The sequence below is a fragment of the Hemiscyllium ocellatum genome, chromosome 10 (assembly GCF_020745735.1).
Source record: "Hemiscyllium ocellatum isolate sHemOce1 chromosome 10, sHemOce1.pat.X.cur, whole genome shotgun sequence".
Taxonomy (NCBI): domain Eukaryota; kingdom Metazoa; phylum Chordata; class Chondrichthyes; order Orectolobiformes; family Hemiscylliidae; genus Hemiscyllium; species Hemiscyllium ocellatum.
In genome coordinates, this window is record NC_083410.1 from 97,988,806 (window position 1) to 98,016,118 (window position 27,313).

At 41.5% G+C, this 27,313-nt stretch overlaps 1 protein-coding gene and 1 long non-coding RNA gene across 8 annotated transcripts in view; one reads left to right on the top strand and one right to left on the bottom strand.

Annotated features, from left to right (window-relative positions):
- LOC132819871 (ras and Rab interactor 2-like) overlaps nt 1–27,313 on the top strand; it is a 153,784-nt gene that overhangs the window by 95,701 nt on the left and 30,770 nt on the right. For 6 of the 7 annotated variants that reach the window (XM_060831788.1, XM_060831787.1, XM_060831791.1 and 3 more), the window contains 3 exons: nt 689–783; nt 9,965–10,157; nt 19,265–19,376. In XM_060831788.1, the coding sequence (XP_060687771.1) occupies nt 689–783; nt 9,965–10,157; nt 19,265–19,376 (400 nt within the window). Of the gene's footprint in view, nt 1–688; nt 784–9,815; nt 10,158–19,264; nt 19,377–27,313 lie in introns of those variants that run through there. The other variant, XM_060831794.1, reaches the window with a different exon arrangement.
- On the bottom strand, nt 687–12,705 carry LOC132819872 (uncharacterized). The gene is made up of 2 exons (XR_009645130.1): nt 12,606–12,705; nt 687–1,030 (listed from the first exon to the last, which is right to left on the bottom strand). It is a non-coding gene; the product is annotated as an uncharacterized LOC132819872 (long non-coding RNA).

Genomic DNA, 27,313 nt, shown 5'->3' on the forward strand with positions numbered 1-27,313 from the left:
CAGCATTCTGTCCCCATCCCGGCTGAGCTGGATTTGGGAATTGTCTCTTTACATTACCCATTGTGGAGATCGTAGTGCTGTGAGTCAGACCTGTCTTTGACCAGAGAACTCGAGACAAACCCATTACTTAATGGGTCATTGGGGGTATGCCAAAACTTAAGGTCCTGCCTGTTTTTGGGTAGAGTTGGATTTGTGTTTCTAGAATCTATTTTTGCCAACTGAAGAAAATTGCACCTGAAGAGTGGAAACTTTACTGTTTATACAACTGGTTCTTTTTACCAAAACCTGCAGTAATACTCATGAAATAGGAATGCCTTCAAAGGGACATACTGAATGTTTTTATTGTAGCAGGAATTGGCAGGATACTTGGTTTTTAATGTAGACACAGGTGAAGTTTGAAAGTGAGTACAAAGTTAAGCTGTGCACTTTCTATTTGTTTTTTGATTTTTACTGCAGTCAAATATTATTCAGAAGCCGCGTAACATGTGGGTATCTGTCATTCTACAGCTTGAAATAAGAACAGTGCATATTCCAAAGTATTTGCCTTTAATGGGAGTACTCATGGCTGCAGTAGTATAGGATAAAACATAACTTAAATACTTTGTGTTCTTAATGATTTCAAGTTCTTGCAGCCTAGTTAGCTTGTCTTTTCCACTGTCTAACACTACACTTGGTCTGCTCATCACAGTTAATTGACACACTTGCCTTAGAGATTGGAGAACTGAAGATGGGTCATTCAATTCCTGACTTGGATGAAGATTCTCAGTATGCCCAGTGGTTGAGGTAAGTTTTTTTTTCTGTTTTTATTACTGTAAATCTTTTCTTTCGTGACCACATGGTTCTTTCTGCAGATGTAGGCAACTCAGCCTTTCAAGTGGGCTGCATATTCAGAGACCCTTTTTCTGCTGAGTCTCCAGATGCCTGTCTGTGCTGGCATTCCTCCTTTCAAGAGGCTTCTTACACAGTTAGAACTTCTCAGTTTGTTTTTCTTGAATAGCATCCTGTTCAAGTTGGTCAAGTTTCTCGCTGTCTGGAAAAATAAAAACAAGTGGTCATGAACTGCATGTAAAATTTTTTTTCCATTACTAACGTTGCATGCGTCATTATCTCTGACTGGGATCTTTATCAGGTATTTCTCAATCATAGAAGCTTTGGATTGCTTTATTGTACTGTTTTAATGGCCAATTGACACCGATATCTTCATAATAAAGTGTAACATGTTGGCTCTTGTTTTTGTCTGTGTTTCTCAGCCATCTCGCTCAATTTAAGGCTGGCTTATGTTTTAATAAATCATAGGATCATTCAGTGGTATGATTGCACAGAAGAGACCATTAGTCCCTTTGTTCCCATGCTGGCTTTTTAAGGGCTGCCTTTTTCTAGTCCTGCAGGGGTGCACTTAAAGGTAGAAACTTGAAGGATTCCACAGAAGTTGACATCAGGCCACTGAGCCGATGTAGTTGTACCTCTGGGCAATCATCCCTGACAGAGGCTATCCACACAGTCTGGATAATTAAAGGCCTGTTTGTGAGCTGACTGGAAAAAGCGCTGCTGGCAGACAGACCCTTGGACTTCCTCGGTCTCCTGCACTACCTCCACCCAGGGGGAGCTGCAGCCATGAGTGACTGCTGCCACTGGCTATGCCGGGAAGGGGGATCCACCATTTATTTCATTCAATTGAAAGCTTTTTATTTGGAGGCGTCATTTAGAGTCATAGAGATGTACAGCACGGAAACAGACCCTTCAATCCAACTCGTCCATGCCAACCAGATATCCTAACCTAATCTAGTCCCATTTGCCTGCACTTGGCTCATATCCCTCTAATCCTTTCTATTTTATATACCCATTCCAGATGCCTTTTAAATGTAATTGTACCAACCTCCATCACTTCCTCTGGCTTCTATGAAGCTGCCCTCCTTCTCTGCCTCTAACAGGGACAGTGCCTGGTGTTTGAGAGCTCTGATAAGGTCTGCAATCTCTTTCAGTGGACTGCAAACCCAAAAAGCAGCCTCTTAGTTGCTCATCGTGGGGTAGAGCTCACAGACAGGAACCCCAACAGCTGGAGCAGGGCTGAGACCAGAAATAGTTCTGACACGAGCCCATAGCACACAGACAAAAGATTCTGCTTAGAATAAGCAATCCAATTACTCTTACTCCCAGACCATAACTTGTTACATGTATTAAAACAAAACGTCGAAAGCAACAACAATGGAAGTCAGAGAGCAGCTTCATTTAAAAATGATAACTTGCTGGATTCAAAATTCATCGAAGATTCTTGCTTTCAGTGATCAAAAGGGACCAAAGAGCTATGGATTGAAAGTAGTGATTACAGAGGGATTTGAATTGCAAGAACTTTAGGAATGGATCAATTGTTTTCTCAAAATGATATCCCATTCAGCAGGAATATGACGTAGTAGAATATTGCCATTGGCTTGAAGATAGAAGGTAGTGGTGGAGGGTTGCTTTTTGAACTGGAAACCTGTGACCAGTGATGTGCTGCAAGGATTAGTACTGCGTCCACTACTTTTTGTCCCTTTACATAAATGATTTGGATGTGAACTTAGGACATACATGTAAGCTTGCAGATGACACCAAAATTGGTGGTGTAGTGGATGGTGAAGAAGGTTACCTTAGAGTACACCAGAAGCTTGATCAGATGGGCTGATTGGCTGAGGAGTGCAGATGGAGTTTAATCTAGATAAGTGTGGGGCACTACATTTTTGTAGGGCAAATCAGGGTGGTACTTATACACAGTTAACAGATCCTGGGGAGTGTTGCTGAACAAAGAATTGTTAAAGTGGAAGTTCGTAGCACCTTGAAAATGAAGTCGCAGGTAGACAGGTTAGTGAAGAAGGCATTTGGTATGCTTGCCTTTATTGGTCAGTACATTGAGTATAGGAGTTGGCAGGTCATGTTGTGCCTGTACAGGACATTGGTTAGACCACTTTTGGAATATTGCATTCAATTCTGGTCTCCCTGCTATAGTAAGAATGTTGTGAAACTTGGAAAGCTTCAGAAAAGAGTTACAAGGGTGTTGCCAGGGTTGGAGGGTTTGAGTTATAGGGAGAGGCTGAATAGACTGGGGCTGTTTTCCCTGGAAAGGCATAGGCTGAGCTGTGTCTTTATAGAGATTTATAAAATCATGAGGGTCATGGACAAGGTGAATAGTCAATTAAAATACCAGACATAATTGAAATGATGCAATACAGAGGATTGCTTTTTAGAAAATGCGGTTCCTTGTAATTTTCACTTCTGCCTGATTGTACTTGAATTTTGGATGAGTGATGAAATAAACATCTCCTAAGGTCTGTCAGCTAACATTGCTTCTTCATTTAACAAACCCCAGAAAAAACAAGTCATTCATCTCAATGCTGTTTCTGGGACATTCCTGCCATAGTATTGCTGTTGCACTTACAAGTCAATGCACCTCAAAAGTAATTGAGTAATAGAAGAAACTTGTATAACAAATTCAGTCATTGAATATTTAATGTCTTGAAATAAGGCATTAAATGGTTTAAATGGTAAAAGCCTTGGTGCTATATTTCAATGGCCTTTACTTCCATGAAGTTGAAACCTTTTATCAGTTGCAACATGTGGACAGCTCACAACCAATTGAAAGCCATTGCAATGAAGCTATTAAGTTCAAATGTTTTCCCTACTCTTAAACAGAAATGCAAACAAACAAGGAAGAACATTTTTGTACCATTTGTATGAAAATATTCACCCCAGTGAATTTTACCCAAAATCTCTTCAAGGGAAATTCCTAGTTACAATGAACGTGAATGCTTCACCACCTCTTCATATGAAATCGAAATGTGTAAGTGATGCAGCCACGTAGAGTGGCCTCTCACCGCGAGGCATTACTTGGGCACGTTTAACCAGTTGTTGATTGAGACCTTTTATGACATGGGTAAAAACAGTATGACTAAATAGCTTCGTATTAATTGGCACAATCAGTAATACAGGATATGCACTCATTCTAGCCTTATTGATTAAAGAAAAATTTCACTCGCCAAAGAAACAAACAACTTGTCCTGCGATGGAAGTTAATAAACCACCTGGTATTTGTTGCCATCAAGCTACCACCAACTTACAGGGTCATGGCTGCAGCGTGACATGGACCAGATTTGAATATTGATGGATACAGGACAATTAGGAAGGCAAATGTGGAATAGTGGCCCTGTTGATTAAAATTATCACACAGAGAAGAATGGTTTAAATTCAGGACAGCAGGATGTAGAAACAGTTTGACTAGAGATTACAAATGATAAAGGCAAGAAGTAACTTGCAGGAGTGGTGTACATGCTGCCTAACAATAACCATAAGGTACAGTGAAGCTTAAAGGAAGAAATGATGGGAGCTAGACAGAAGGTTGTGGTGATTATCATATGGGACTTTAATCACATAGACTGATTTATTTCCTTAGAACATATGTTTTAGCAACAACTAGAGAACAAGCTATACAGAAGAACCTCGATTATCCGAATGAGATGGGCAGGCAGTGTTTCATTTGGATAATTGATTATTTGGATAATCGATGTGACTTTAAATAAATGAAGCCATACTGATCTAACACTGCTCTACCAGAGAGTTTGCTTAAATCTATAATTTTGATGAGTCTGCTATTTAAACAAACTAATCTTTGCACTCCAAGTTAAACTGAGAAAGACCATCACATAAATATATGAAATCCCAGCATTAAACAAGGTCACAGACTGCTTCTACAATCACAAGAGCGTTTGCCAGTTTCCAATGAACTCAATGTCGCGGTAGAAAGACAGAAGCACTGTCTCCCGCATGTGTTTACTTTCTTTGCCATTTTTTCCATGAATGGCCTGGTAAAGTGACGGGAATAAAGCACTCACTTTTACAAAGGGCTGTGTAACTAACCCTTACGTTAAAAATATCCAGAATTGGTGTTGCTTGAGGTGTTTGGGATTCTTTGTCTTTGCCAGTGTTTTCACATGTTCTTCAGTACAGGTAATCCAAATCCACTTACCTCTTTGATGTGATGTTTTTATGGGATCTTGAGACCTTATTTGGATAATCCGAAATTCCGATATTTGATATTCGGATAATCGAGGTTCCACTGTAGACATGGTCTTGATAGGATTAATTAATGACCACATAGTGAAGATGCCCTGGGAAGCAGTGATCATCATTTGCTTGATCTCATATACAGTTTGAGAGTGAAAAGAATGGGTTTGAAACCAATATCATGAACCAAGATAAGGGTAAATATTTTGGTATGAAAGCAAAACCAGCAAAAGTAAACTGATAATTTAGAATAAGAAACAAGGCAATAGGGACATGATGGTAGAGATTTAAGAGATATTTCAGACTGCATGGAATAAATGCATTTCAATGAGAGAGAACATTTCCTAGGGAACTATTATAGTTAACAAAAATAGTATTAAGAAAAACAATTTAATTATGTAAAGATGTGGGGAGGCAGTGGCCTGGTGGTATTATCACTCGACTATTAATCCAGAAACACAGAATAATGTTCTGGGACTGGGGTTCGAATCCTGTTATGGCAGATGGTGGAATTTTGAATTCAATAAAAAAAAATCTGGAATTGAGAGTCGACTGATGACCATGAAACCATTGTCAATTGTCAGAAAAACCAATCTGGTTCGCTAATGTCCTTATAGGAAGGAAATCTGCCATCCTTACCTGGTCTGGCCTACATGTGTCTCCAGACCCACAGCAATATGGTTGCCTCTCAGCTGCCCTCTGAAATGGCCTAGCAGGCCACTCAGTTGTATCAATCACTAGAAAGCCACAACAAAGAAATGAATCCGAACGGACCACCTGGCATCGAACTTGGATCAAGAAAAGACAATGGCAAAAACACAGAACAGCCCTGTTGACCAGGCAAAATCCTCCTTACCAACATCTGGGGTCTAGTGCCGAAATTGGAAGAGCTGTCTCACAGACTAGTCAAGCAACAGCCTGACATAGTCATTCTTACAGAATCATACTTTACAGATAACACCCCAGACACCACCACTATCATCCCACTGATAGGACAAATCCAGCAGAGGTGGCAACACAGTGGTATATGATCGGGAAGGAGTTGCCCTGGGAGTCCTTGACATTGATTCCGGACCCCAGGAAGTCTCATGGCTTCAGGTTAAACATGGGTAAGGAAACATCTTACTGGTTATCACATACTGTCCACCTTCGGCTGATGAATCAGTATTCCTCCATGACGAATCAGTATCCTCCTTGCAGGAAGCACTGAGGGTGAAAAATGTACTCTGGGTGGGGTATTTCAATGTCCACCTCCAAGAGTGACTAAGCAGCAGCATTACTGATCGAGCTGGTCGGGTCCTAAAGGAGATAACGGCTTGACTGGTCTGCAGTAAGTGATGAAGGAACCAACAAGAGGAAAAAACATACTTTAACTCATCCTTCTGAACCTGCTGGCATCTGTCCATGACTGTATCGGTAAATGTGACCAATGTGGAGACTAAGTCCTGCCTTCACATTGGGGATAACCTCCATCTTGTTGAGTGGCACTACCACCGTGCTAAATGAACTAATCCAGCAGCTCAAGACTGGGCATCCGTGAGGTGCTGTGGGCCATCAGTGGCAACAAAACTGTACTCCTGCACAATCTGCAACCTCATGGCCCAGCATATCCCCCATGCAACCATTACCACCAAGTCAGGGAATCAACCCAGGTTCAATGGAGAGTGCAGGAGGGCATGCCAGGAGCAGCATCAAGCATAACTAAAAATGAGGTGCCAAGCTGGTGAAGTTACCAAACAGGACTACTTGCATACCAAATGGCATAAACAGCAAGTGATAGACAGATCTAAGCAATCCCACAACTAACGGATCAGATCTAAGCTCTGCGGTCGTGAATGTTGGCAGACAATTAAACAACTCACTGGAGGAGGAGGCTCCACAATATCCCCATCCTCAATAATGAAGGAGCCCAGCACATCAGTGCAAAAGATAAGGCTGATGCATTCGCAACAATCTTCAGTCAGAAGTGTCTTGTAGATGATCTGTCTCGGGCTCTTCCAGTGGTATTACAGATACCAGTCTCCAGCCAATTCGGTTCACTCCACGTGATATCAAGAAACAGCTGGAGGCACTGGATACTGCAAAGGTGATGAACCTTGATAACATTCCAGCAATAGTACTGAAACTTGTGCTCCAGAACTTGCCGCTCCCCTCGCCAAGCTCTTCCAGTACAGTTACAACACTGGCATCTATCCAGCAATGTGGAAAATTGCCCAGGTTTGTCCTGTACACACATAGCAGGACAAATGCAACCTAGCCACTAAGCACCCAATCAGTCTACTCCCGACCATCAGTAAAGTGATGGAAGGTGTCATCAACAGTGTTATCGAGCAGCAACTGCTCAATGACACCCAGTTTGGATTTCACCAGAGTCACTCAGCTCCTGATCTCATTACAGCCTTGATTCAAACATTGACAAAACAGCTGAATTCCATGTGAGGTGACAGTGACAGCCCTTGACATCAAGGCTGCATTTGACTGAGTGTGGCATCAAGGAGCCCTGGCAAAACTGGATTCAGTGGGTATCAGGGGCAAACACTCTGCTGGTTAGAGTGATACTTGGCACAAAGGCAGATGGTTATAGTTGTGGAGGGTCAGTCATCTCAGCTCCAGGACATCTCTGCAGGAGTCCCTCAGGGTAGTGTTCTAGGCCCAGGAATCTTCAGCTGCTTCATTAATGACCTTCCCTCTGGCATAAGGTCAGAAGTGGGGACGTTTGCCAATGATTGCACAGTGTTCAGCATCACTCGTGATTCCTCAGATACTGAAGCAGTCCGTGCTCAAATGCAACAAAATCTGGACAATATCTAGACGTGGGCTGATAAGTGGCAAGTAACATTTGCACCACACAAATGCCAGACAATGACCATCACCAAAGAGAGGCACTGTAACCACCACCCCTAGACATTCAATGGTGTTACCATCATCGAATCCCCCACTATCAACATCCTTGGTGTTGCCATTGACCAGAAACTCAACTGGACTCACCACAAAAATAGTTACAAGAGCAGGTCAGAGACTAGGGATACTGCAATGAGTAACTCACCTCCTTATACCCCAAAGCCTGTCCGCCATCTACCAGGCACAAGTCAGGAGTGTGGTGGAAAACGTCCCATTTGCTTGGATGGGTGCAGCTCCAACAACACTCAAGAAGCTTGACAACATCCTGGGACAAAGCAACCCACTTGATTGGCACCACATCCACAAACATTCAATCCCTCCACCACTGGCACTCAGTGGCAGCAGTGTGTACATCTACAAGATGCACTGCAGAAATTCACCAAAGATCCTTAGACAGCACTTTCCAAACCCACGACCACTTCTATCTTGAAGGACAAGAGCAGCAGGTACTTGGGATACAGCAGGTACTTGGGAACACCACCACCTGCAAGTTCCCCTCCAAGCCACTCAACATCCTGACGTGAAAGTATTCCGCTGTTCCTTCACAGTCGTTGGGTCAAAATCCTGGAATTCCCTCCTTACCGGCTTCGTGGGTCAACCCACAGCAAGTGGGCTGCATCGATTGAAGAAGGCAGCTCACCACCACCTTCTCAAGGGGCAACTATAGGTGGCCAGCCAGTTATGCCCAAGTCTCACAAATGAATAAAAAATGTCATTAAAATTGAATTGTATTTGAAAATCAGGAAGGAATGACTTATAAAAAGGGGAAAAATTCGTGTACAAGTGAAAGTTATAAAGACAGACAAGAAAAGTTCCTACTCATACTTAGAGAGTTAACAAAGTAAGCATTGGTCATGTAGAAAATGTGTCTGGGCAATTAGTAATGGAGGTAGCAGATGAATCGACTCATATTTTGCATCATTCTTAACTACAGAGGATACAAATTACATCTCAGAAAGAGAAAGTAAGGTGGAACTCAAGAAAATTACAATCACCAGGGAAACGGTACTTGGGAATTTATTAGGCCTCCAGGTCTTTCACATTCAAGCTAGTCTTGATAGTTACGGGTTTAATTTCTTTTTGTTATTTTTGTTTCAACAACAGCAGTTAGGAGTATAAGTTCGAATTGATTTTTTTCCCCTGTCTTTAGTTCAGGGACACATGAACTCAATTATGGATCTTTGTCACCATCCTGTATAGACACCAGTTAATTGACAGCAGTGGGAATTTGTTGCTCCTTCATTGTATATGGCAGGCTGCATGCCAACTTAACTAGGAATAGTTCTCAATTCTCCTGCTGATCAAGATGTTCAGTATGTTTTCCATATGTGCTGCATACAGACCTGCATCAGGAACCTGTGATCTGGTAGATTAGAAAATCTAATTGCAATTTAAAAGCAAGAAAGAGCAGTCAGCAGACTCCTTGTCCCTCAAAACTGTGGTACCTGGTCATTTCTAATTTTCAGTCCTTAGGCTGCTTATGAACAGTGTTCACCAGGAATTCATTTAAATAAAATTGAATATTCAACCTTGATCCAACAAGTTGACTTGCTGGCAATCCTGTGGGTCAAGATTTAATACACTAATCTCCTCCCTCATTTTCCCACAGTCTAAAAATATGCTGAACATTTATGAATAGATTATTAATAATTACGGTATTTAAAAATTATTCACCGTTAACTCCCACCATGTCCTAGAGTTTAGCCTTGGTTTCACTGGATCTAAAAATGCATTGTGTTAAATCAGGTATAGGTTTCGCTACTACCAAGTACAATGTATGAGGGTTATTTTGAACATAAATATTTATGAAGTTCACTGGGGATATTGGCTTTTATGCCAATTTGTAAGGTTATGGAGAAACAACTCTTCTTCTGTTTCAGGTTGTCTCATCCTCCACCATGTACAATCAGGTTGTGTGGCTGCATCCTCTGAAGGTGGTCTGCTGATGGAAGATATTTATAAAATGATGGTGAAGATAAAGTGCTCTACTTGCCTAAAGGTTACTCATTATTTGCATCTTGTTGAGCAGAGCACATGGGGATATGGATTATGACTATCAGAAAGAAGAAGCTGCTAGGTGCTGGATGAGGGATTCTGGCTATGAAAGCTTCTTATGTAACCTCAGCATCTTCGATCGGCTTCTACACACCCATCCAGTCTGGCTACATCTCAGTCTGAGTGATGAGGATGCTCTGCGTATTCTGCAGCCTGAGGATGCTGGGGTAAGTCGTTAACCTGACTCTTTTTTTTCAACAATATCTATTACAATTGTGAAATGACATGCATTATCCTACACCTGAATGAAGATGACAAATGCTGGAGATCACAGAGGGTAAGATCCATGGAGAGGAGGCAGGCCAGCTTTTCCAGTATGGGTGACTCTTCATCAGAGCTAAAGTAAAGTGTAAGGGGTGGGGGACAGCATTTATGCTATCGTTTGGGGGGGGAAGGCGCTGGGTGTCGGGTGCTGGTGGAGAAAAGATGTTGATAGTGATCGGTATGTGAGAATGGCAGAACAATGAGGTGTCTCCTGCCAGTTCTGAAAGGACAGTCAGTGGGTTGGGGGGGGGTGGGGGGAGGGGAGAAAGGAAATGATAACAAGCTGAAAGAAAGGGCAACATGTTCGCAGTTTAAAGGTGTTGAACCACATATTATATCCAGGAGGCTGTAAAGTGCCTAGTCTGAAGATGAGATGTTGTTCCTCCAGTTTGTGCTGAGATTATGAACACTTCTTCCCTTACTTTCAGCTTGTTATTATGTCCTCCCCACACCCCCATCCCACTTACAATCCTTTGAAGTCTGGCAGGAGACACACGATTGTTCTGCCATTCTCTCATTCTGATCACTTAAACTGAACTATCAATATCCTTTCTCCACCGGAACCCTACACCCACTGCGCCCAACACTATAGTATAAATGCTGTCCCCTCCACACTTTACTTCAGCTCTGATGAAAAGTCATCTAGGCTCGAAACGTTAGCTTCCCCACTCTCCATGGATGCTGTCTGACCTGCTACGAGCTCGTCCAGCATTTGTTGTCTTCAGTACAGATTCCAGTATCTGCAGTAATTTGTTCCTAATACACCTGAATGTTTGTTTAGTTCAAAGATTTCCTCGGGGGGGAGAAAGTACTGCTGCTCAAATATCCAACTTCCAATTGAAAATATATGTCACCAGTATATTTAAAAAAAAAAGGATCTTTGAAGTTGTAATAATTGTAATGTGGTCAACTCTGAGATCTCGAAGAATATGAGTTCCCCGATTGGGGCTGTTAATCGGGTCCAATCAGGGAGCCCTGGCTGACAGATTAAGAATAGGAGTGTCAGATATCCTGTTCACTCTGAGAGCTGGCTCAGAGGGAGCTGGATCAGTGTCGAGAACACTCCATGTGTAAATAAAGGGAAAGTAGGTGATGGGATACTGGCCTCTGTGGAGTTATTTCGGAAGTGTGACTGACCTTCATCTTTGAGTTTAGTTGGGAACATAGTGTTAAAATAAGATGCTGAGAATTGATTTGTTTGCTTAATCTCTGTAAGCTTAACTTCTGTCTTGTAGCTGTGGTAGTGAATAGAAATTCATTTCAAGTCAAAAAAACATCAACATTCAACAAGACCCAACCTCTTATACATCCACATAACTATTCTCTTTAGTCTAATGCAGGTTGGCATTCCCAGTGGCCAACTTTTGCTCATGTTAAATTCATCTATTCGAAATTGGCCACCATCTCCCTAGAAGCCAATAAAAATATTACTGTTCTTTCCCAGGGGTGCCCAACTGTAAACTCCATTGGCTCCCACAATCTCCACCATGTAATCTCCGTTTCCCCTCATATTCCCATTGCTGTACAACGTTGTGTTTACCGCTCTGGTCACTGGTTTCTGCCTATGCTACTGTGCTAATACATTCCTGGTCAGAACTGTTATGGACATCCCTTTGGCAAATATAATTGCAGTACTGTATCCCTGATAGTGTCCTGTCTTTCTGACTTTAGTGCATCTACATTCTATTGTTGTTGTGAGCTGGCTCAGGCCATAGGCTCATGGCAGAGGTGGTGAAATGAAGATAGACTCTCTTTCAGTTCTATCTTTTCATCCTTTAAACTATTCAAAATGGGACTGGATTGTGGCGACAGGTGAAGTTTTCCATTGTGTTTTACTGTATTATTCACTGTAAAATACAAGTGAAGATTAGTCATCATTCACTCTGTCCTTGGCAGCTTTTATGAACTCTCCATCCTTCAAATAATTCCATTGTATTCTTTGTCCTTATTGACAAATCCTGCATGTTCACATTTCTTCTTAAATTTTGACCGTCTGTATTCCCTGGTGCACCTGCAGTTGCTGTCTTCTGTTGTCTTCCTGAAGCCCCTCTCCTCCTCTCTGCTTTGGAAAACATCTGAAGAGTACCTCTCATAACCATAGCTTTTAACCTATTTCTACTGAGGTCACTGTACACTTTTACATTTGTATAGTGCCTTGTGTTTTTTTGAAACCATGTTAAATATGTTAGTTGACTTTGTTGCAGTTTTGAGATGAGGTGCGAGCATAGCTGGGGAATGAGGATCAGGAGATGAGCCACCTCGCTTCGTAAAATTATTTTTTAGAAATTGCTGAATCACTTTTCAGATAAATACTCGAGAGTGCTGTTACATGTTTAGCTCATAGAAATTACCTTTGGTATTTCCTTGCAAAATCTGGCCGTGGAATGTCAAATCTCTTTGTTCAAATGTTGCAGAAATGTGTCATCAAGTTCTTGTGGTTAATCTGAAATTTCACACCTGCAATTAAAAGAAAGAAAGAGTTGTGTCTGCTTTTTCATTGTGGCAAATTGGTATTTAACTATGGTGTAATATTTGCAAGTCACTTGTTCCTGGACTTCTTTATGAAGTTACTTTTTTAAGAAGTAAGGTTTTTTCCAAACTTTCTTTTGTTTATTTAAAATGTATTCACTTTAACTGCTTGAAATTTGGTGTCAACAAAACAAAGAGGGGACAGTGATATAACCATAAAGAAGAGCATCAATAAAATTATGATAACCTCAGATGATAACCACAGGAGTTCAAGTCAATGACTAAAGATAGTACAATGTCATAAAGGATGACAACAGATAAATAGATGATGATAATCTGGAAAGAAATTGAGGAAAATAAATGTAGGATATTCTTCCCTCTGAAAGGTGGCAAAAATCAATACAATTGGAAGTCGTCCAATCTAATTGTTTTCTTCAAGAAATATGACTGGAGAGTGATAAATCTGGTCTATTCTTTAGATTAGATTAGATTAGATTACTTACAGTGTGGAAACAGGCCCTTCGGCCCAACAAGTCCACACCGCCCCGCCGAAGCGCAACCCACCCATACCCATTTCCCGACATTTACCCCTTCGCCTAACACTACGGGCAATTTAGCATGGCCAATTCACCTAACCTGCACATTTTTGGACTGTGGGAGGAAACCGGAGCACCCTGAAGAAACCCACGCAGACACAGGGAGAATGTGCAAACTCCACACAGAGTGTCAGCTGAGGCGGGAATTGAACCCGCATCTCTGGCGCTGTGAGGCATCAGTGCTAACCACTGTGCCACCATGCCACCCATGCTAAACAGATAAAGCAGAGTGTGCAACCTGTTTATATTAACCATTCAGTGAAAGACACGGGTGGCACGGTGGCACAGTGGTTAGCACTGCTGCCTCACAGTGCCCGTAGTGTTAGGTGAAGGGATAAATGTAGGGGAATGGGTCTGGGTTGGTTGCGCTTCGGCAGGTCGGTGTGGACTTGTTGGGCCGAAGGGCCTGTTTCCACACTGTAAGTAATCTAATCTAAAAAAGAATGTGAGTACCAAGTTCACAAATCAAGGAAGTTTAGAACTTGGGAAAAAACACACAGTTCTGGAGATGCTGGAGACCTGAAATAAAAAGAAAGTGCTTTAGAAACCGAGTCATCTGGCGGTGTCAGTGAAATGAGAAACAAAGTCAACATTTCATTTCAAAACGTCACTTCTTCAAAATTGAAGGGGGGGCTATGAAAGGTGTTTTTTAATGATGTTGACAAAGGGGGAGGAAGAGCAAATGGAACAGCTAGCAAGGGGTGCCAGAGGAAAAGGGAAAAGGAGTACTGATAGTAGTTGAGGAGAAATCTAGATGCAGAATAGATGTTAGTAGCAGAAAATAGGTCCCTGATGAGAAAAAACATGACACTTGAGTTGGGGGTAACCAAAATCGAGGACTTTGTTTATGGTCTGAAGTTGTTTGAATGCAATGTTGAGTCATGAAGGCTATAAAGTACCTAAGCAGAAAATTGTATGCTTTTCCTCCTGCTTTCATTGGGTTTCACTGGAGCCATTCAGCAAACCTTGATCAGAAATGTTAGCACGAGAGCAAGATGGTGTATTGGGATGGAAAGCGACTGTAAGATCAGGGTCATTCTTACAGGCAGGGGGGTGCCTGAGGAAATAGCAGGGGCTCCATAAGTTTGTGCTTTCAAATAAACTTGTTGGACTATAACCCAGTGTTGTGTGATTTTTGACATTGTACCACTGAGTGATCACCCACCCTACATTCTATCTTGCCACTGAAGAAGAGACCACATTGTGAGCACTAGGTATACTAGACTAAATTTAAGGGAGTACAAGAAAATTGATGCTTCACCCGGAAGGTGTGTTTGTGGCCTTGGAAATGGAGGACAGAGGAACTTTGAGTTCAAGAAGAATTTCAGAACTGGTAGAAGTTAGAGAAATAAGGAAGGGCAAAACCATTAAGAAATTTAAAGAAGAGAATAAGAATTTTCAGTGGCAGGGGGATGGAAGACCATGGGTCAATATAGCTTGCTGCGGACATGAATGAGAGGCACTTTGTTTTGGAAAACGTACGGGCAGCACACACAATTTTTTAATTGGAATCATTATACTTCATAGTCTTGTCATTTCTAAATTCTTTATTAAATGGATCCAATTTCAACACTTAACACTATTAATAGTTAACCTGGAGCTTTCCACCAAACTGAATATGTCAACTGTCCCAAGACCATGATGGACTGCCATCATCTTGTTACTCATGTTTTTCTGCCCATGTTTGTTGGTAAACATCATCTGGATCCAAACACCCCATACAATGCATGGCAACAAAGGGTCATCAGTCATTATTGCTCAGTTAACTTGGAGTGCATATAACATGGGATCATTATTCCAGGAGTCAAGTAAAAGGTGAGAAGACTCTAAGAGCCAGAACTTGGATAGCAATATAAATATTGTTACATCTTTTGATTTATGGAATCATGAAATTTTAAAGTATTAATGAACCCAATTTAGCTCACTAAGTGGTGCATTTGTTCCCTTGAATCCACTCTGCCTTTCCTTCACAAGCTGTCCAGTCAGCCTTATCTAATCCTTCCTCAAACTTCATTTTTAAAAGTGATTATTGTTTCTAGCAGGCCTTTAAATATCTCGAGTATGGTCAACTTAAAACTATTTATATTTGTTCATTTGATGCTGATCTTAATTTTTGCCTTCCAAGTACTACATCACCAACCACTGTAAGTTTTTTTCCTTAATGTTTATCTTATAAAAGCTACTCGTAGTTTCGAGCAAATGACCTCTCTGTTCTAGTGAAGAGTCTCAGTTTCTCAGATCCCTGCCAAAAAAAAACAGGTTTTAATCCAGCCTCTTTTTAGAAATAAGAAGACAAATGGATATATCGATATATGAATCCTCAAGTCTGCCTGATCTTTTGAAACTTTAGCAATTTGGTGATTTCCCTCCCCCCGCCATCTTGTACACAGTAGGATCTCTGAGGAAGAGTCATCTAGACTTCAAACGTTAGCATGCTGTCTAACCCACTGTGATCACCAGCATTTGTTATTTTTAGCTGAAAAATGTGTTGCTGGAAAAGCACAGCAGGTCGGGCAGCATCCAAGGAGAATCGACGTTTCGGGCATAAGCCCTTCTTCCTGAAGAAGGGCTTATGCCCGAAACATCGATTCTCCTGTTCCTTGGATGCTGCCTGACCTGCTGCGCTTTTCCAGCAACACATTTTTCAGCTCTGATCTCCAGCATCTGCAGATCTCACTTTCTCCTATTTGTTGTTGTTAGTTTGTCTTATAACTAGCTGCATTAAATTTCATCCAATAACTATTTGCCCAACCCTTCAATGAATGATCTCACTGCCTGTTATATATTAACAGTAATGATGCTGTGTCTTGTATATCAGAATGTAGGTCACTTTTATGCCTATATATTGAGAAGAGAGGTAATGTGAACATTGACCCCTGAGGCTAGCCTTGTTTATAGCGCTGTCAAGCATCCATTGCCTGCTCATCTGTTTTCTATCCACACTCTCACATACCTGTCAAAATCATGCACCTTAATGTTATGAGCTCCTTGTTCTCCAACCTGCCTGGTGCTTTTTAAAAATCCAAACACGTGACACGAAGAAAGTTTATTATCCCCTCAGAGGACTGTTAAGATTGTACAAGTTTTGGCCTTTTATAAAGTTTTGCTGGTTGTCCAAAATTAAACTTTGCTTTTGTAGGTGGTTAAATTATGTCGTGTTTTACAGCTGTCAGAAGCCTAGCTATTACCAATGTTAGGCTGACAGATCTAAAGTGAGTTGTTTAGTTGTTTTTGAACCTATGAAAGCAGTTCTACATACCAGAAATAAAGGATAACTCTAGGGGCTAATCATAGTAAAGAAATCAAGGTAATTGATATTTGTAGAGAAAAAATTTTGCAAATACATAAGGAACTGAACTCTGACAAATCACCAGGACTCGATGGCCAACATCCTACCGTTCAAAAAGAGATGGCTATAGAGAGAGTGGTTGTCCTGGCTATGATTTCCCCAAGTGTCCTCAGTTCTAGAATGGTCACAGCAGACTAGAATATGACTGAAATGTCATCGTGCTAATCTGAAGAGGAATTGTGAGGAAGCTAGCAATTACAGGCCAGTTAGTCTGACAACAGTTTTGGGGAAAATATTGGAATCTATTATAAAAGAAAAGCAATAGACTTAGACAATCATAATCTGAACAAAGTGTGGTTCTATGAACGAGAGATCATGTTTGACAAATCTTGTTAGGGCTTTTGAGGATGCAACTGTTGAGTAGATAAAAGGATAAAAGATATACTGTTATTTCTGAAAGACATTTGATAAGGTGCCACACAAAAGGTTAATATGTACAATGGGTGCTCATTGAGTTCAGGGTAATGCACTGATATTCATAGTGATTGGATATTTAACAGGAAGAAAACAGTAGGAATACACGGGACATTTTCCATGACTAATGCATTACTGGAATGATCAGTGCTTGCATATTGGATACTTGGAATCTATACTCATGACTTGAACACAGTGATAGACAATATTGAATCTATGTTTGCTGACGATGCAAAGCTAGCTTTGGAATGCGGAGAATGCAACGTGTTTGTACGGACAAGTTAATTGCTTGGGCTACATGATGATAAATGTAGTATAATAGGGAGCTATGAACTAATTCACTTTTGGAGTAAGAAATACTAAAGGTCCTGACTTTTGTTCCCAGTTTTGGTGCATGCAGAGGCAGGAGGATTCCCAGCTCTGTGAACTTGACCTTTAAAAGTGGCCAGCTGCTTTGCTCATTTTCACTCCAGGTGTTGTGGGATGGATTGGAGATGGGATAGGCCACCCAGGAATACCAATTGGAGCAAGCTACCAAATGCCAAGGTGCGCTGAGAAGTCTACCATCAGTCCCTAGTGCTGTGTCCAAAATCTGGCATAAAAGAATAAAATATAAAACATTCCTCAGTTCTTATCCCTTACCCCACAAACCCTCTCTTAACCCATCTATTAAAAATCCATAGCTTTACCCTTCCTACCCTTCCTTTGCCTATTATGCCAACTCACTTAGTACCTAAGCACAAAGGAAATAAGGGTCTGTATTAGAAACAACACTCTCTCTCCATGGAGAAAAGCACTTTCATTCATTAAAATAAAACATGGTTTGACACTCCTTGACAAGTTTGACACTTCTTGTGATCTTGACTCTGACATCTTTACGGTTCCAAAGGTTTTGTGCACAGTCTTCTCCACAAGTCACAAATCCAAAAGATGCCTGAAACCTGACATCTCCCCCGTCCTCCCCATCCATGCAGTCTCCCTCCTAATTCCTCACCCATACAAATACCCCTCTCCCATGCCTATCAAGGGTATCTGACCACTTTTTCAAAGTGGTACCTTCCCCACCCCACACCAGGGACACCTGACACCCCCCACCTCTGCGTCCCCAAAACGTGGTCTCCCAGGATCACACTCACAGGGGTATCTTACCTCTTTCAAAGGGTTACCTTGTCGATCCAAATGAATCCACAAAGTTCAGACCTGCTCTTAACACATCTAATGTACACACTGTAGATTCCGCTGTACCAGAATGTATATCACACTTCATTGGAGGAAGCTAACTACAGGTATCACCCTCCCCAACCCCCATCCGAAAGTAGAGCGTTCTGATGAAACCTTTCACAAGCCGAAATGGCATAAAGTGAAGAAGCATTAATTTATATGGGAAAAATTTCACCTTTTCTCGTAAAAGCGAACATCCTCTTCGGATTTCTTTCGGTTAGCGAAAACAGGTACCAATGTAGGTCTCTCATAAAAGTTGTGGCCTAAAGTGAACTTTTGAAAAGCGGGGGATACCTGTATTTGAATGGATAGCTGCCTCTTTAAAAGGCACATGCATAAACCACAGTCTGACTTCACCCCCACCCCCAGGAAATAGCTGTGTTTTGGGTCAGGACTTACAATTTTAAGTCACTTCTGTTATTTTTGTGAAGGAGATTATTTTTGAGGTGTGAATGTGTAATTGTTGATGTGCAGCGGTACCTCACTGTACTTATCAAGCAACATGAAAATAGCACTCTGGTGTAACAGACAATAATAAAAGTACAGGGATACTAACCTTTGTTGCAAAGGAAAGAAGAACAAGAATAAAAGAACCTTGCTACAATTTTACAGAGTGTTGGTGAGATTACACCCCTGGAGTACTGAATGCAGTTTGTTCTCATTATTTAATTGCATTGAAGGAGGTAGAATAATGGTTTGTCATATTGATTCCCAGGCTGACGTACTGATGAGAGACTGTTAATTGGGCCAACATTATCTGGAATTTTGAAGAATGAGGGTGAAACATTGAAACATAAATAACTTTGAAAGGGCTTGATAAGGTCAACAAAGTGTTTTCTCTTGTCGGGGTAGCTAGAAGTAAATGAAGGAGCAGGTATGAAGGGCTGAATGGTCTATTCCTAATCCTATTTCTCACATTGTATTATGTTCAACCTCACACAGTGCCTTTTTATAATAACAGATCTTCCTCGTCCGGAGATCATGCAGGACACAGAAGAAAATTATATCGATGCGTTTGCCTGAGTCAGGGTCTCATTTTGTTCAAGATTTTCCAATAAAGGAGAGCCAGTATAGTAAGTACACTCCAATTTATTCTAATATCTTTGAAAGTATGGTCAAAATGTAAGACATTGTCATCAAAAGATGCACGTGAAGTACTGTGAAAATGTTCTTTGTCTACATTGGGGCTTTTTGGAAATGTAATCATCTTTCATTGTTAAAAATATTTGATTTTCTATCAAGAATGTGCAACACAGAAACAGGACATTACTCCAACCAATTGATATCGGCTTATAATGCTCCACTCCAACCTCTTTTAGTCTTTCCTCATCTAATTCCATCAGCATAATCAGCGTCCCTGATATGTTTAATCTAAATCCCACTTAAATGTATCTTTACTATTTTTCTGAGTTAGTCCTTGATATAGTGAATTCCACACTATCACCATGGTCTTATTATCAAGAATTGCTAGCTATTACAGGTAAATTGCTACAATCATGAGCCATCAGCATATGACTGTACTAATTAAAACCCAGTCCCCTTATACACTTCTCTTTACACAAAACACAGGCATTGGGGCAAAAAAGGGGTGTTAAGAATGGAAGGAAAGCAGGGACAACATTTACTGGTAAAAAGTGAGGTCTGCAGATGCTGGAGATCAGAGCTGAAAATGTGTTGCTGGTTAAAGCACAGCAGGTTAGGCAGCATCTAAGGAACAGGAACGAAACGTCGAATTTCCTGTTCCTTGGATGCTGCCTAACCTGCTGTGCTTTAACCAGCAACACATTTTCAGCAACATTTACTGGTGCTTTATATGATGCTGTGAAGTGGCATGACATACTGATGGATCTGCTCCTGTAACATGGGTCACATAGAACTGAAGAGTCCAATTCCCTTTTGGCTTTCTTGGTGACTATTCTGTTTATGGCTTCCGATGCAGCTGTTTCTCACAGATGAACTCTGTGTCTGTTTTATCAAATTCTTTCATAATTTTTAAGATTTCCATTAGATTATTGCTCAGCCTTCTCCCTTCAAGAAATCATCCGATATGTCCTCTCCTGTTTGGTGTAAACTCATCATTTTGTTATCAGTTTCCTAAACGGAGGCTTATCTATCCCATACTATCTCATCCCTGAAGTGGCTCCACATTGCCCCAGGCAACCAGATGCTTCACAATCTATCTGTCTAATACTGCAGTACAGAATTAAGAGCAACAGGTGAAGAAAGATCAGTATATCTGGAAAATGCCATTTTAGTTTCCTGTCTGTGGATGGGTTGGTGGCTTGCTCAATCAGGCTAAGCTCCTACATGTTCCCAGTGCCTTTTCATTCTTCCATACTTTTATCAGGGGACTGGAAGGAGAAAAGTGCTGTTTTAATGACTAAGGAGTGGCTGGGGGATTGCAGCATCTTTTGAAAGAAAGTAACCTGACACTCATTGTAAACAGGATTTACACAGCTTCTTGTTCGAAAGCTGGTTAAAGTGTAGTTGGTCTGAAGTGTTGTGTACAGATGGAGCTTTGGTTGGTACAATTAGCAGATTGGTCTATGGACTAGTGAACAATTATTGGTGGCAATGGTCTTCTGTTCACCGAGTAAAAAATGAGGTCTGCAGATGCTGGAGATCACAGCTGAAAATGTGTTGCTGGTTAAAGCACAGCAGGTTAGGCAGCATCTCAGGATCTTCTGTTCACCAACAACAATCTGGTTCTCAGTTAACAGCTTGTGGCTTTGTACAAGATTGACTACCACCCAGTTCAGGAGCTCTCTCTCTATCTCTCTGTTCTCTGCAGTAAAATTATCTCTAAGCCTGAAGAAAACCAGTTTATCTTTCCTCCAGTAAATGCTGTAAGCTGTGACTTTCACTTTGAGTCAGAGACCTTTTTATAAGCGAACCAGCCTCTCGATGCATCTTGAAAATCAGACCCTGGAGAAGGAAGAACACGATCAGCACAGGATCCTTCTCAGCTGAACTTAGTCAGAGACAAAAGAACTGCTGTCCCTGCTTTTATTCCACCCTTAACACCCTTTTTATTTCATGCCTGAATTTTATCTAACATGAAGTGCAGAAAGGCATTAGAGTTTTAGTTATTAGAGTTAAATGCTGATGGGTCATAATTGTTTCCTTGTAATAGACAGTAATTCTTGCTAATTGTAATTCTTGTTCAGCTCAGAAACATGATCTATGCTTTCTGGGTCTGAAATATATGTAAATTGAGGAATTTTGTGTACTTTTTAAAATCTTTAGCTTTTGGGTTGACTCTGAGAACAGTGGGGCCTTATTTCCAACAGACTATCCCAGTGAAGTGTAACACAAGCTGGAAAGGCACTTGGCCATATACCAAAGTTTTTTTTTATGATATCTCCTCCTATCGTTCAAAAGGATAATGCCATGTGACATATGAAGATGATCTTTCAGTTTGTGGTCTTCCAAGTAACATACCCTGCTGACATAGAAATATACCACAGTTCCTTCTTGATTGCTGGGTCAGAATTCAAGAAGTCCCTTTCCAATAGGATTATAAGGGTGTTTTCCACACAGGGATTGCAGCAACTCCTGAAGAAAGCTCACTACAATCACCACTCAGGGCAACCATAATGCTGCCTTTATCAGTAAAGCTACACATCATCTCGAGAGTGAATTTTATCAAGCAATTTGTGTTTATTGCCAATGTCCAGGAAACTTAGTCATGTGGCATCCAATCATCTATCACTGCTCAAGTTTATCAGACAATTGCTTGCATTTTATTTGTCCACTGTTTGCAAATGTTATTACACTTACCAGATGTGGGTGTTTCCAAATCACAAACCCTGAACAAACCATTTGTCTGTTCAATAGTATGATGAATAGACGCAATTAGTAGAACAGACAGCTGTATGGACAAGCAATGTAAATAAAAAATACATCTGTGATGCTTCTCCCATTATCAATCGCAATGAATCTCCAGCAATTAAACAAACACATTATTAATTTCAGTAACTTACAACTGTCACAGCACAGAAACAGATAAGTGAATATTTTTAAGTGTGGCCTTACAGTCAGCCTGCACTAATGAGTAGAGTGGATTCTTTCTTGATTATATGTTTTATTGAGATATGTCTCTTGATTAAAATTACTTATATAAGCCATAAGTATTAAGTTAGCCTGGAGCAGTGTTTTGCTGGGTCTGTAGATTGAAAGAAGCAAAAATGGCCTTTAGTAGAGTGATATGCTCTTGTTGGATGTGGGAGTTTAGGGAAAGATTACGGGTTACTGAGGATTATATCTGCAATAAATGCCATTGGTTGCAAATCCTATCAGATTGAATGGATTGGTTGGAGAGACAGTTAGAGGCAATGAGGAATTTACAAGAGCAAGGGGATGTGATGGATGGCAGTTATAGGAAGGGAAAAAAGTTGCAGATACAGTCACGTAGATGGGTTAGCTCCAGGAAAGGTAAGAGTATTGGCAGGAGTCTTCTGTGGCTATCCCCATTTCAACAAGTATGCTGTTCTGGAAAATGTAAGGGGTGATGGATTCTCAGCGGGACATAGCACAAACAGCCAAGTTTCTGGTATTGAGACTGGGTCTAATGCAATGAGGGGTATGTCGGGTTCCAAAACATCAACTGTGTTAGGAGACTGTCTAATCCAAGGACAGACAGACATTTCTGTGGCCAACAATGAAAAATCAGAATAGTGTGTTGCCTCCCTGATGCCAGGATCAGGGATGTCTTAGAGAGGGTGCAGAATGTTCTCAAGGGGGAGAGGGCCCAGCAGGAGGTCATTGTCCACATTGGAACCAATGACATAGGAAGGGAAAAGGATGTCATTCTGAAGGGAGAATATAGAGTTAGGCAGGAATTAAAAAGAGAGATCCTCAAGAGTAGTCATATCTGGATTACTCCCAGTGCTATGAGCTAGTGAGGGAAAGAATAGGAGGATAGAGTAGATGAATGCATGGCTGAGGAGCTGGTGTATGGGAGAAGAATTCACATTTTTGGATCATTGGAATCTCTTTTGAGGTAGAAGTGACCTGTACAAGAAGGACGGATTGCACCTGAATTGGAAGGGGACTAATATACAGGCAGGGAGATTTGCTAGAACTGCTTGGGGGGATTTAAACTATTAAGGTGGGTGGGTGGGATCCAGGGAGATGGTGAGGAAAGAGACCAATCTGAGACAGTTGAGAAAAGAAGCGAATCAAACAGTCAGGCTGGCAGGGACAAAGCAGAGAACAAGGTAAGATTGATGAATTAAACTGCATTTATTTCAATGCAAGAGGCCTAACCGGGAAGGCAGATGAACTCAGGACATGGTTAGGAACATGGGACTGGGATCTCATGGCAATTACAGAAACATGGTTCAGGGATGGACAGAATTGGCAGCTTAATGTTCCAGGAAGGGCAGAAAAGGAGGCAAGAGAGGAGGGGAGTCTTGTGTTTTTGATAAGGATTAGCATTATAGCTGTATTGTGGGAGGATATTCCCAGAAATACGTCCAGGGAAATTACTTGGCTTGAACTGAGAACTAAGAAAGGAATGATCACCTTATTGGGATTGTATTATAGACTCCATAATAGTCAGATGGAAATTGAGGAACAAATTTGTAAGGAGATCTCAGTTATCCTTAAGAATAATAGAGTGGTCATGGTAGGGGATTTTAACTTTCCAAACATAGACTGCCATAGTGTTCAGGGCTTAGGTGGAAAGGAATTTGTTGTGTGTGTGTACAGGAAAATTTTCTGATTCAGTATGTGGATGTACCTATTAGAGAAGGTGCAAAACTTGACCTACTCTTGGGAAATAAGGCAGGGTCAGTGACTGAAGTATCAGTGGGGGAGTATTTTGGGACCAGCGACCATAATTCTATTAGTTTTAAAATCATGATGGAAAAGGATAGACCAGATCTAAAAGTTGAAGTTCTAAATTGGAGGAAGGCTAACTTTGACGGTATTATGCAAGAACTTTCGAAAGCTGATTGGTGGCAGATGTTCGCAGGTAAAGGGACGGCTGGAAAATGGGAAATCTTCAGAAATGAGATAACAAGAATCCAGAGAAAGTATATTTCTGTCAGGGTGAAAGGAAAGGCTGGTAGGTATAGGGAATGCTGGATGACTAAAGAAATTGAGGGTTTGGTTAAGAAAAAGAAGGAAGCACATGTCAGGTATAGACAAGATAGATCATATGAATCCTTAGAAGAGTATAAAGGCAGTAGGAGTATATTTAAGAGGGAAATCAGGAGGGCAAAAAAGAGACATGAGATAGCTTTGGAAAATAGAGCAAAGGAGAATCCAAAGGGTTTTTACAAATACATTAAGGACAAAAGGATAACGAGAAAGAGAATGGGGCCCCTCAAAGATCAGCAAGGTGGCCTTTGTGTGGAGCCTCAGCAGATGGGAGATTCTAAATGAGTATTTTGCATCAGTATTTACTGTGGAAAAGGACACGGAAGATATAGAATGTAGGGAAATAGTGATACCTAGAAAAATGTCCAAATTACAGAGGAGGAAGTGCTGAATGTCTTGAAACACAAAAAAAGTGGATAATGATCAGGTGTACCTGAGAACTCTGTGGGAAGCTAGGGAAGTGGTTTCTGCGCCCCTTGTTGAGAGATTTGTATCATCGATAGTCACAGGTGAGGTGCCGAAAGACTGGAGGTTGGCTGATGTGCCACTGTTTAAGAAGGGTGGTAAGAACAAGCCAGGGAACTATAGACCAGTGAGCCTGACGTCGGTGGTTGGCAAGTTGTTGGAGGGAATCCTGAGGGGCAGGATGTACAGGAAAGGCAAGGACTGATCAGGGATAGTCAATATGGCTTTGTGCGTGGGAAATGATGTCTCACAAACTTGATTGAGTTCTTTGAAGAAGTAACAAAGAGGATTGATGAGGGCAGAGCAGTAGATGTGATCTATATGGACTTCAGTAAGGCGTTTGACAAGGTTCCCTATGGGAGACTGATTAGCAAGGTTAGATCTCATGGAATACAGGGAGAAGTAACCGTGTGGATACAGAACTGGCTGAAAGGTAGAAGACAGAGGGTGGTGGTGGAGGGCTGTTTTTCAGACTGGAGGCCTGTGACCAGTGGAGTGCCACAAGGATCAGTGCAGGGTCCATTACTTTTCGTCATTTATATACAGAGGAGCCTCGATTATCTGAGCGAGATGGGTGGGCACTATTTCGTTCAGATTATTGAATATTCCGTTAATTGATTCAGTGCCTTTCCTCTGGGGCTCGGAGTTTTCTGTAATGTCTGCTCCCTATTCAGGAGATAAGGCAGCATCACAGCGCGCAAGCCCCCGCATCTCATCCACCCCACCAACCCCCGCCCCCCCCAATGTGGCCCCCAGTGTGACCCGCCCCCTCTCCGGGGCAGCCAGACTGGACACCAACAACAAGACTGTTGCTGCTGCTACTGCCTTTTGGGGGGTGAGTCTCCAAATAGCGCGCACACGCAACTTTTTGACAGGTTCCACCTTTACCCTGTACAGGACAACATTGGAGAGATTATCTGGGGAAGGAGGGGGTTTAGGACACACACCTGTATAGAACTCCAGAGAAAGTTTGGAAAGCGAGGGAGAGAGTGTGGGTAGTCAGTCATTTATAGATGGTGCCTGCTGTCCCATCACTCCAGGACTGTTTTCAGCAGCACTTCTAATCACTGTAAACAAAAGATGCGATCAGTGTTGGACACACTTCTTTGATTTAATGTTTCGATCGAGACCTCTAGATCTCCTTCGATAATCCGATTTTCGGATAATCGAGGTTCCTCTGTAAGTGATTTGGATGTGAGTAAAAGAAGTATAGTTAGTAAGTTAATAAGTTTGCAGATGACACCAAAATTGGAGGTGTTGTGGATAGTGAAGAAGGTTACCTCAGATTACAATGGGATCTTGACCAGATGGGCCAATGGGCTAAGACATGGCAGGTGGAGTTTAATTTAGATAAATGTGAGGTGCTGCATTTTGGGAAAGCAAATCTTAGCAGGACTTATACACTTAATGGTAAGGTCCTAGGGAGTGTTGCTGAACAAAGAGACCTTGGAGTGCAGCTTCATAGCTCCTTGAAAGTGGAGTCGCTGGTAAATGGGATAGTGATGGCATGCTTTCCTTTATTGGCCAGAGTATTGAGTACAGGAGTTGGGAGGTCATGTTGCGGCTGTACAGGACATTGATTAGACCACGTTTGGAATACTGTGTGCAATTCTGATCTCCTTCCTATCAGAAGGATGTTGTGAAACTTGAAAGGATTCAGAAAAAATTTAAAAGGCTGTTGCCAGGTTGGAGGATTTGAGCTGTAGGGAGAGGCTGAACAGGCTGGGGCTGTTTTCCCTGGAGCATCAGAGGCTGAGGGCTGACCTTTATAGAGGATTATAAAATCATGAGGAGCAAGGATATGATAAATAGCTAAAGTCTCTTCACTGGGGTCGGGGTGGGGTGTAGGAGGAGAGGAGAGTCCAGATCTAGAGGGCATAGGCTAGGGGAGAGGGGAAAGATATGAAAGAGACCTAAGGGGCAACTTTTTCATGCAGAGGATGCTATATGTATGGAATAAGCCGCCGGAGAATGTCGTGGAGGCTGGTACAATTGCAACATTTAAAAGGCATCTGGATGGATATAAGAATAGCAAGAACTTAGAGGGATATGGACCGGGTGCTAGCAGGCGGGACAAGATTGGGTTGGGATATCTGGTCGGCATGGACAAATTTAACCAAAGGGTCTGTTTCCATGCTGTACATCTCTTTGCACCATTTTATGATGACAATTCAGCTCATGTGTAATAAAAATATTCTAAATCATACCTAATTTAATACATTGGTTCCCACATCCCAGTACTGATGCTCAGCTGCTTTAGTGTTTTACACGTCTGAATAACAGTTCAATTGACATTGTGTGCCTATGTACAATGATGTATACCTGTTTAGGATTTCATTTCTTCAGAAAAAGGAGGAGACTTTAAGACTCACAGCCGATATGTGCCTTTAAGCATCTTAACCATATCATGGTTAATTTCATGGAAGGTGACCTAATGATT